The sequence below is a fragment of the Haliotis asinina genome, chromosome 8 (assembly GCF_037392515.1).
Source record: "Haliotis asinina isolate JCU_RB_2024 chromosome 8, JCU_Hal_asi_v2, whole genome shotgun sequence".
NCBI lineage: Eukaryota > Metazoa > Mollusca > Gastropoda > Lepetellida > Haliotidae > Haliotis > Haliotis asinina.
In genome coordinates, this window is record NC_090287.1 from 30,695,287 (window position 1) to 30,707,406 (window position 12,120).

General features: G+C 38.8%; 1 protein-coding gene across 1 annotated transcript; it reads right to left on the minus strand.

Annotated features, from left to right (window-relative positions):
* Positions 1 to 6,611: 6,611 nt before the first annotated feature.
* Positions 6,612 to 12,120, minus strand: LOC137295205 (uncharacterized). The gene is made up of 7 exons (XM_067826525.1): positions 12,030 to 12,120; positions 10,999 to 11,163; positions 9,761 to 10,039; positions 7,953 to 9,694; positions 7,462 to 7,575; positions 6,918 to 6,991; positions 6,612 to 6,660 (listed from the first exon to the last, which is right to left on the minus strand). Exons 1-7 carry the CDS (start codon positions 12,118 to 12,120, stop codon positions 6,612 to 6,614), a joined length of 2,514 nt encoding a protein of 837 aa, XP_067682626.1.

Genomic DNA, 12,120 nt, shown 5'->3' on the forward strand with positions numbered 1-12,120 from the left:
GACCAGTCTGAACAAAGATCAAAAAGAACTTGCACATTGTCTAACCTGGATTATATCTTCAGTCCCAATGAGTGCCGGTTTAGACAGATTCCACTGTACTGAGATGTGATAATATGCACCAACCAAGAAGTGATCTTTGGAGGATGGTTGTGTTCTGCTGTGCGAAGTTGGATGTTTATAAGAGACTCGGCTTATATCACTTAAATCTCATAAAAACATAATGTTCCTCTGTTTGAAGATCTGTGGACCAATAGTGATGCCAATTGTCAGCTTTGTGAAATCATTCAGCTTGGTTTTACATGAATTCATAATTTGATTTGTACAAATTAAGACCAACCCAGGGCAGAAATGTTATACTGGTACTGTCTTGTGGATGGAAATCCTGTTGCACTCTAGAGAGGGTGTGTGTTATATATCAACAACAATGTAAAAGCACCACTTCCTTGGAAGTTGTTTCAAGAGACAGAGATATCAGAGGTGCAGGTTTGAATAGCAGACTCACTGATCCCAGGATTTTTACAAGCTGTCATATTGATCAGCTGATCAGAAAATGGACATAACTGTGTCACAGTCTACCCAGCTGTGCATTGGGTACCTCGTTAGGATGAGAGAGCCACAATAAAACTTGGTGCACAACAGGGGAGTTGTATAATCCCAAGGGAGTTGAGATTGACAATACGATGTGATGCTGAGATGTACATCCAATGATGTAAACAGATACCAGCGCCTTGAACAAGCAATAGTTGCATGGGTATGTGCGCTATATATAAATATCCAGTAATAATAATAACGACATGACCTGCTGTGTCCTGAGGTCTTCGACCAGAGTTTTTTGACTGGAGTATTAGATTGACATAAGTAAAATTGATATCATGTCAGATCTAATTTAAATGACGTTGGTGTCTTACCAGTAAAATGGCTTGTATTGTAATGACATCAGTATCATTTGGAAGATGATATATTCATGAGGTTGGTGTCATATTTGTGAAAAGATCTGATCATCGTTAGATGTGATATCGCATTAGCATAAAAGATCAAATTTTCATGAGATTGGTATTGTATTATCGTAAAACATCAAGTTTCATCATTATGGTGTAAACGATAAGATTTCACTAAGATTTGTATTATTTAGTGTAAAAGGTAATATTTTCATGAGATAAGTTTCCTATTTGTGTAAATGATCTGATTGTCATGAGGTTGCTTTTCCTTCCATGTAACAACGACTTAAGATTCCAGGTGACAACACACTTTTATTGTTTTACAACAACCTGTATTATCAAAAGTTGATTCGGACATAGTATATGTGAGGTGTCTGTGATCTGGTTCCACTTCATCATCATGTAAAGTAAATATGGCTGTTACCGAAATTAGAATAACATATCGTTATTCTTGAATGAATGTGAAAGGTGTTACACCTCAGTGTTAGTGAAAAGGGTAAGTATATATTTAAGGATTGGAAGACTGCAGAAAAGATAAACCATTGAGAAAATGAAGTTTATGAAACAATTTCACTTGAACATATTACTGTATTAAATAACCCCTGATTTCAACTTGGATAGGTACTTTCTGCTGCTACAGAAACACATTGTACATGCCAGTAGTAGTCAGGGTATGTTACTCTTCCCAAGTCACAGTTATTACACTATAGGTTTTCTGCATAGCGGTACCGTGTGCAACTTTTTATGTTTGTAAATATTGTAAGACTTTATATTTTCTTTCTTGGTTTCAAGAGCGATTTGTGTAATTACTGGTGGGTTAAAACCCCAGTGGCATGAAAAATGTTTTTTTAAAAGGTATCTGTAAATGATGTGTGAGAAGAAAAAACTCTTTTGAAGAAGTTTTTTGATTGCACTACTGTTTTGGTGAACAGTATCTTGTTTTAGATTTTCTGTTGAATCTTTTCATTTATTAAGTAGGTCTTTAAACCAATTATGTATGAACTGTATTCATAGCCTTGCTTATGCCCAAATGAATGCTCATTTGACACAAGTATATACCGGTAATGTTTGTTATGCCTTTGTACCAAGAAATTATTTTGTTCAGTTTTTCTGTTTTTGTTCTGAGATGTGGTTTATTGTGTTTGGACATGATTCCTATCGTGTGAATATAACATAGATGCTGAGATTTATACAGACACATAACTGTGAGTGTAATGATGTTGAAATTTCAACAGATGTAACTGTTATTTGTTGAATTGTTTTACAGAAATGTTTTCATCAAGTGCTATTTTATGTTGTTGTCAATCTTGTTTTTATTGATTGGGCATTTTACCAGAATCTCACCAAAGTATTTGTTGTTGTTTACATCAAGTTGCTTGCCATAGGGTATGAAAACGAGTTTTAGTATACCGGTATATCAGCATTATGGTGTTTGTTGTTGGTCTATGGTTTCTGGTAGGGGTGAAATGGTACAGTACATATTGTGGTACAAGGTCTTCGGCTTTGGTCAATTTCACTTCTGCAAGTGAGATGTGATAATGATGCAGAAAAATGATAACAACAATCAAACCTTAAATTGTTTGATAAAATGGACAGGCGATAACCAAAACCTTTGTTATTTTGAATAGTCATTTTATAACTAGATTGAAATGACAGTATGAAAACCAAAAACACAATATTTTTGGATTGCATTATAGTACACCGAACCGAAGGCGGTTCTTCTAATAGTGTGGTATATCATTTCACCCCTAGCTGAGACGGTGGGGTAGCCTAGTGGTTAAAGCGTTTGCTCGTCACGCCAAAACTCCCGGGTTCGATTCCCCACATGGGTACAATGAGTGAAGCCCATTTTCTGGTGTCCCCCGCCGTGATATTGCTGGAATATTGCTAAAAGTGGCATAAAACTAAACTGGCTCACTCACTCACCCCTAGCTTTTGTGGGGAAGGAGATACAGAGAGAGCTCCATGGCAAGGACTGCGCAAAGGTTATCATAATGGGTTTATTATCAGCCTTCCGGTGCCTTGGTCGTGTGTACATGATCATTGAAGAAGATGGAGAGTAAGCCCTCTACTCTACCTGTGAAACAGACTACTTGATTCCTTGAGTTTTAGGATAGAGGTTTTAAGATATGGAAGGAGGATTTGTACGTTTCATCTTTGAAATGTTTGATGTGGCAATTAAAACTTAGGTACCGGTCATTTATTATTGACTAGTTGGCAGAGATTACAGTGATGTCATGGAAAAAGGACATAGGAAAAGATTTAGGGTCACGAAAATATATCACAACAATAGAGGGGTTAGGGTGAGGTCAGGATAATGACATCTTTAATTTTTTTCAGATAAAAAGTACATTTTGAACAAACGTTTGAACATTAATTTGATGTAACGTCTGCTATATTTAGCATTACGCTATCTGAGTTAAGGATACTTTTGTTGGGTTGAGTTCCAAGTATTAATTTATACTTTCTACAAATGAAGCTATTGGTTGGTGTTGGGATTAGGCGGGTTGTGTCATGAGGAAATGTGACCGAGGTATGGCCACAATCAGTGTTTGCCCTTAACCTTGAAAACTGCAGACCCTAAAGGCCCAGAACCATATGAAGTCGTGGTTCCTGATCAGAAAGTGTAGCCTATATTTCAGCTAAAATATAAGTGTATGGAGTTTGCAATGTATTTCGGTATTTTGTTCGAGGTTAAAAGATCATATCTCAGTGATCTACATTGCTTCATTGAAAATGATAGTTGTTTCACTTCCATGGTGAATAAGATAAAACCTACAAAGGACTGCATGATATACTCTGAAAAAATAATACTGTTAGTTACTGGGGATGAAAACCCTGTCAGCCATTAGAACCTGCAGAAATAAATGCGGTCGGTGAGAGTGGTTTTCAGTTGGCTTTGGGCCTAAGGACAAAGCTGACAATTTAAAGCTGTTAATTTTAATGCTGGCCTTAAGGTTCTGTGGATATGATACAGCTTTTGAGAATAATCCCTGCGTTCTCAATAACTAATAGAACAGGTGACCAGTCCCAATAAGATTGGCCATAATTTAAAAAAATGTGTTTTAGCACATGTATTAGTCACTGTTATTGCAGTGATTTGTTCATGAAGGTGCAAATTTGTACTTATGTAATATAATTGTTTGGCTCTCTGATCTGACAACCAACAAAGAGCTGCGCTATTTCCCTATCTAGTCCTTTAAATGAATTAAATTTCAAGTGAATTATATTTTATATCCTGGAATATATAAAATTCTTGACTACTATAGTATGAAATCCATATCATGGCTGTTATACAGCTGTACGTAATTTATGCATATCAGTGTATTTTTTGTTCTCATTTGTAAAACAATATACTCTAAATATTTTTAAAAGTTATGTTTTAGCAGAATGTTTTTGTGATAGCATTTAAACTGTTTGTTTTCTTCAAATGTTACAGCCATATTTTTGTGTTCTTTGTAGTGTATTTTTATATCATTTCATGTAATTTCTACTTGTGTTGATGTAGTTTGGTCTTAACTGACAAACATGTCAACACCAGTGCACTCACGGGTAAGTAAGAAATGGTCCTTCTCAATTCCGGAAAGATTAAAAGTTTACTGCACCATATTTTGCTGGCTTTGTTTCTTTTTTGACTTTTTTATGTAAAGAAATGTACTTAAATACTAAAGGAGCTCTACTGGAAAGCAGTACTATTAAAAATAGTGTCAGACAGTTGGTCTTTCACTCTTGTAGATAATATGTTGTGTCTGGCTGACCTTAAGACACACCACCTAAAACACCAGAATTAATAAATAATAATAATGTGTCCATTTACATAGTGCACTAGCTATACTCATTGTACTAACAGTCAAAGAACAGCACATTATTACCCTGGATAACCCAAGCAGTGAGGCGTTATACGGTTATATTCACACGACTTATCACTCCAGGTAACTATTTTCTATTAGGTGAACAGAGGCAATTTTGAACAAACTCACAGAGCTGAGGTGAGGATGGGATGTTGTTGGGCAGGAATGAAGCCCCAGAAACTGTCAGGAGTCAAGCTGAGATGCATCCAAGGACTCTTCGTGCCCATTGTTGCTTAATGATCTCTCCTGTCATTCACTGATTTATTACCTATAAAGGTGAAAATATTGGGGTTAATTTTTCTCATTTTGATAACTTTTCTAATGAATGTGACATAATATTTGTGACTATATCATATTATGTTTATGACACTCGTGCCTGAGTATCGGTATATCGCTTGCTTGAGAAATACCAGCCTTTAGGCACTCATGTTCTGTATGAAGTGCTCATATGCCCAGGCAACAGAGAGAATAGCAGGTTGCGTGTCAGCAGAGTACAGGGTGTAAGAGCTGATTTGACACAACATATGTGTGACAGAAGTCAAAAACTACCTGTGTGTTACAGTGATGTTGACATCGATCATATGACCAACATATGGTGACCATATGACATAACAAATAAGTAATGTCACATCTTGTTTTGAATGTGATAACTGAATTCTGTAATGTGGCATTGATTCTGTGGTATAGAATCAGTATAATACTTACAATTCACTCATGGGAGCTCAACCTGCGCATTGTGTGCTCTGGGGAGTTGGGATGTTCCACTGTTCTTAGTCCTACGCCAATCATAAACCCCTAAAATCCCAACTGCGTTACGTTACAACTAACCTAAGATCAGTCTGTGGAAAAGGGCCTTGATTTTTGAGGCTCTCTTAGCTCTAAGATAGTTGTAAGTGCCATTCATTAACATTAACTTATGACTATCTTAGCTCAAAGAGAGCTTCGAAAATCTAGGCCCAGGCTTAAATTTCAGCTACGATGATTGTAAAATTGGCATACCTTGCTAAGATTGATCTTTGGTAAGATCGGTTTGTGGAATGGGACCCAGGCGTGCCTATTATATGAATGAAAATATAACCTCGTCCATTGACAATGCTATACAGGCAATTCTTGCAGCTTACTGACAGGTCTAGTGAGTTGACATCTGTATATAGTAATGAAGACATAAAGGACACAATTGATTTGTTCATTTCGTTTATTGTAAAAAGCACTAGCAACAGCTAAGTGTATATTCTTCTGAAGACAATGAAACATGACAAGGAAAGTTCTTGATAAGAAAGACATGAGGAGATAATATCAGAAAATGGGATCACAGTATCCTTGGAGGCATGGCTGTAGATGTCTGAGGACGGCTTTATAACACTGGTCATGTTTTTCAGTAACCACCCTATAAAAGCACAATGGCTGTCATATTGTCAAGACATCTGTAATGTGTTGGCCAAGAAACTTTTTATGAAAAAGACAAGTTACTAAGTTCTTAGGGATACTCATTTGTACTTTTAGAGGAAGGCACATGTAACAGTTTCTCATCACATAATGCTTACTGCTTTAATATCATGGCACTAGTTTGAAACTGTATGTAACAACAGGTAGATGCTGCAATGTGATGTATGTCAGTATCAGCTGCTTGTAATGTTTCCTGAACTACTGAGTATTCTACTACAGGCACTGACTTTAAAGCTTGTTAATAAGCACTATGTGTCTGATGTTGACGACAAATGTTCTGGTAGACAGGACTTTCTTGACAGCTCCTGCTGCTTCTAACCAGCAACATTTGTCTGTGGTGATCTCTTGCCAGGACGATGTGTAGTTGAATTTGTTGCTAAGACAACATCCACTCTCTGTCCAGAGAAATCGGGGCCCGGCTTGCACTGAAACAAATAAACCAGATGTTAACAAGCAGATCTGTGACCTGAAAGAGATGCTCTTTTATTGTATCGGTACTAGTGACATTGATAACAAATGTTTGATTCTTGTCAGGTTATGAAAGCACCTTCTATCAGGGAATAAAAAGCATTTATGGAAAATCGTTCTGACTACCTGTTTCAAAAAGATACTAACATATGTACTGAAATGTCATATTCATTACGCCTTGTGATCCGTGTCTGTATTGTCAGCATGAGAGTACCTTGTTTTCCTCAGTCGTACTCCTCCAGTTGTCTTCACGGCCGAGATATAGCAGAGTCTGGCAAACTCAATCAGCTGAAATATAACACAAAATCTTAGTTTGTCTCTTGTCTGACAGACAAATAAGTCTGTACAAAGAGATGGACAAGTCTTCTAGACAAAGACTATAAGGTCACAATTTGCTTTGCATTTTCTCACTGTAGACATTGTGGAAAGCCAACATGGCCCTCTAACTCTGCTTCGCTCATTTTCTTTATCAGTACATGTTGAAGACCCGGGTGTGATTCTCCACGGTGTGTAAAGCCTAGATCTGGTGTCACCCATCATAATGTGGATTATTGCTAAATGTGGCATGGAACTCAACCCAGTCACTCACTACTTGTCAGTAAAATGTGGTTGTTTCTGTTTTATTTCACAACCAAAGTTATAAACAATTATGACCTGCCTTTCATTTGTTTGGTGCCTATTTAAAACAACAACGTTATGTTGATAAGACTTTCAGTTCTTATATAAGCGATGAAATAGTTCAGAGACACTGCACCCACCTGGTTCTGTTTGTTAGGAGTCAGCATCTTCGTGGTGGCCTGTTTCCCTCCCGCCATGAAGACTCTGAGAATCTCCTCCAGTTGCTGCACCAACTCCTCCTTCACACTCGCACTCTGGGGAATCACAAGACGTCAAGCAACACATTTAACACATTCTTCAAATTAGTCATACAGACTTTCATACCAATTATCAATTGATCTACAGCTCTATACCAATGGATATTAATATCAAATAATTAGTTTGTGATCACGTTTGAAGGAGCTGTCAAAAACAACAGCCAGGTCATTAAAAATCCATAAAATCACTGTTAACATGACATTGCAAATGCATAAAGTTAGTGAAAAGTCTCAAACAAATCTGATTCCCTCAGTTACGGGTTGAACATGGAAATATTATCAAGACTCATTTATAATACAAATTACGAGAAAATTTAAGAAAAACATTTTTAGAGGTAACTTTAAATCTGTGTTCTATGTATGGCAAGACACACCTGAATTGGCTGCCGTGCCCTTGAGGTCCGTGATGTCTCCTCAATGTATGACTTTCTCTCCTTGGGGTATTTTCTGCGAGGGGTAACCTGCTGCTCCCCTGTGACTGTAGGTTTTGTGTTTGGAGTGTACACCTTCCCGTGGACTGTAGGTGTTGTTTTTGGAGTGTACGGTTTTCCATTGTCTCTAGATTTCTGTTTGGGAGTCATCTGCTTCTTGTATGGAGTGCCTGGTTTCCCTGAGCTCTTGCATGGCCTATCATCCATTGATGTTTCCCTGAAATTTGGGTTAAAGCGTTTTTTCAGAGGCACACGTTTGTTTTCATTGTAGATAAGTTTCCTTTTAGCACTCTCAAAAGTTGGTGATGCATCTGACACCATATTATCTGACTGAGGAAGACTCTCTCTTGATGGCAGTACAGGCTTGGTACTTCCTTCCCTTGTGTCTGTCACAAAATCCACACTGTGCGACTCTGATGTCACTGTCCGGAGGTCCCAGAACTCGCTGCCAAAACTATTCTCTCCCTCCTCTGATTCGTTCATCATCAAAATGTTAGCATTTCTTGTTCTTTCTCGTATACTCTCTGGGTCCCCACATGACCCTGGACGTGCAAGCACTGATGACAACAGAAAAGAGCATAAAGCTGGTGGAGACTGAGATAGAGGTGATACCTTGAAGGGTTGCACAAGTGACTTGTGTTTGCTTGATGATCTCCAAGGTTGTAAGGAGGATGTGCTTCTTGTCCTGGACAAGACTTCAGTTGACTTGCTGTTGAGCCTCTCCATGTCTTTCGCCTGAGGGACAGTCTTCTCATTTGATTTGATTACTTTCTGCATAGGAGCAGGTTCTGTTTCTGACAATTTCCTCCACGAATCTGTTCTTGTGTCTGGGGTCAGCTGGAAGACTTTTACCTTCTCTGAGATCTTTAGCTTTGGTGTGTGGGTCTTCAAGAAGGATGCCTTCCATGTTAGGAATGTTTGTGACTGATGTGCTGATGATCCATGTGGGGTGGATGAGTCCTTTGATTTCAGAACACCTCTTTTGGCAGATGTCTCTTGTGAGATTTCAGTCACTGAGGCTTTGTTTGGAGTGAAGCTACTTGCACAGAGGAATGGTTTACGAGTCAGGATGGCAGGTGGTGGAGGTGATGGCTGCATGATCACCTCATCTGTTGTCTGCTTTGGAGGAAGAGTCACCCGTTCATTCATGGGAATCTGCTTCGCCTGGCTGTCAGTTGGGTTATCTGTTCTATAGATACCTTTAAACCATTTTTGTCTCTGAGTGTGATAGGAACATGTGTTCTTGCATGGTGAAGATCTCTGATTCAGACTAGCGATTTTCTGACCAGCAAGCTTGAAGAAAGGCAGAATCCCAGTAACATTCGCCAGTGGAGTATATGCTGTGTGGCTGGATACTGGTGTCAGTGGTTCGGTATTGACAAGTGTGGCATTGACTCCATTCGATGTTGATGGTGGTGAGCTCACTGATGGCTCCAGGTCAGAATCCACTGAAAGACACAGTGATGAATTTCTGTTGGTTAATGATGGTAGTGATGTGATTGTTGCAGCTTCTGGTGATGTAAGTGACATGTCTATTGCAGCTTCTGGTGAAGCAAGTAATATGCCTGTTGCAGCTTCTAGTGATGGTAGGGACGCATCTGTTGCAGCTTCTGGTGACGGTAGTGATGTGATTGTTGCAGCTTCTGGTGATGGTAGTGACATGTCTGTTGCAGTTTCTGGTGATGTAAGTGACATGTCTATTGCAGCTTCTGGTGAAGCAAGTAATATGCCTGTTGCAGCTTCTAGTGATAGTAGGGACGCATCTGTTGCAGCTTCTGGTGACGGTAGTGATGTGTCTGTTGCAGCTTCTGGTGATGGTAGTGACGAGTCTGTTGCAGCTTCTGGTGATGGTAGTGATGTGTCTGTTGCAGTTTCTGGTGATGTCAGTGATGTGTCTGTTGCAGCTTCTGGTGATGGTAGTGATGTGTCTGTTGCAGCTTCTGGTGATGTGTCTGTTGCAGCCTCTTGTGATGGTAGTGACATGTCTGTTGCACCTTCTGGTGACGCAAGTGATGTGTCTGTTACTGCTTCTGGTGATGGTAGCGACACAGTTACTGTTCTGCCTTGAGATGGTATTGACACGTCTTCTGTAGGTTTAAGATTGATGTCCATGACTGGCTCTGTTGATGGTGACAACAAGACAGAGAGTGAATATGAAATAGTGTGGAAAACATATGGTATGTGAAATAAATCACAGACATTTTGACAAGCTTCCTCTTCCTCTAGGACTAATAAACCAGCTGTGATTACTGAACTTGCTTGATAATCACACATTTAGGACCACATATTTCGTTATTTAAAACAACAAAAGTTCATAATTACAGAAAAGTTGAGTTGGCATCATTCCCGCCATATAGTGACAAGATCAAGTCTGAAGTCATATACCCGTGAAGGTCCTGGGGTAGAATAGGCCTTCAGTAACCCATGCTTGCCATAAAAGGCGATTATGCTTGTCGTAAGAGGCAACTAATGGGATCGGGTGGTCAGGCTTGCTGACTTGGTTGGCACATGTCATCGGTTCCCATTTGCGCAGATCGATGCTCATGTTGTTGATCACTGGATTGTCTGGTCCAGACTCGATTATTTTACATACCGCCGTCATATAGCTGGAATATTGCTGAGTGTGGCGTAAAACTAGACTCACTCACTGAAGTCATAGACGTTTGAAGTACAAAGTCCAAATGAATTCTATTTCAAAAACATCTACATTGATTACAGAAATTTTAGAAAAAAAACACAGAAAATGTCATGTCACTGAATTCAAAAGCAAGCAATTAGACCAAATGCTCATAATGATCACAGCTATTTGTAATAGATTGAAGTAAAAACATAACTGAATCTTGTTATCATGGAATCACTGGTCACTATCCTTTTAATTCATAATTCTGTTAGAACTTGACATGAACCACTTCTCGAGAACCTTGAATATTATTTGTCTATTAACAACATAAACAATGTTGAATCAAGTTACCAAGCACGTGTTGAGTACCTTCAATGATGGATTCCTCGATCTCTTGCACTGTCCACACCAGGTCCAGCACCTGTTGTGTAATTATCTCCCTTTGTTCCAACTCGCATACACTGAGAACAGTGTGTATATTTTCAAGACTGTTTGCTAGTGCCTGGTACTGATGCAGTGGCTCTCTGTTTGGCCCTGAGAATAACAAGAATATGGTTGTTAAATGTTAAGTTGTTAAGTTAAATTAATGTTGGCCGAAATCTAATGGGTATTTGGTCACTTATAAATATTAAGTTCACCATTATCATGGGGCTACGTGTTATTGAGATCTGCACAATGTTCACCTTGGTTGGATTTTGTTTCATAGTAACTCCCAACACATTGTTTTCCTCTCTCCTTCATTTCTGAAAGAAATCAGCTTACTGAAATGTTATGGCTTTCGTTTCTGGGACCTGAGACTTGGCTCATGATTTATTGCACAGAACTGCGTACATCTTTACAACTGATAGTCTTGAAAAATAACTTCAAAATCTCGTAAATATATATTTGTGGGTGTATTTATACGGCTAATTTGTTTTGAGGATTTTCATACCAAAGATAAATTAAACGTGTTTTCCGTCTCGCCTCCTGTACAACAGAGTTGCTATCACGACTGACATGGCTTGAGGTTGAGTCCAACAGACAACTTTACTTACTCTTCGTGACATGGTCGCTCACTGGAAGGTAATCCAAGATTAGGCTTTGGGTCTGAACACTATAAAACCTTCCAAACACTGTAACTAATATTTGACTACATTTGTAAAATTAAATTTGGAACAAATACCATCAGTGCATTTATCTACCATTAGAACCAAGAGAGACAACTCGAGCGAAATTTCCTCGCAAATTTGTCGCCTGAAGACACAGTGGACTTAAGACTTATCGGCCCATGGTGACTGGTTGACAACGCGAATCGTATGATAATACTTCTAAATAACGGTATACTCACGTTGATTCATATTCCAGCAAGTTCTTCACTTTTCGGCCCCCACTTTTCTACTGTTGTTGCAACTATCAAATACGTTGGTCGTTTTGAAGATACCCTGGTTCCCGCAAGAAGCTGGAACTGTCATCACGTGATCGGATGTTGACACTTGTCTGGTAGCCAATCAT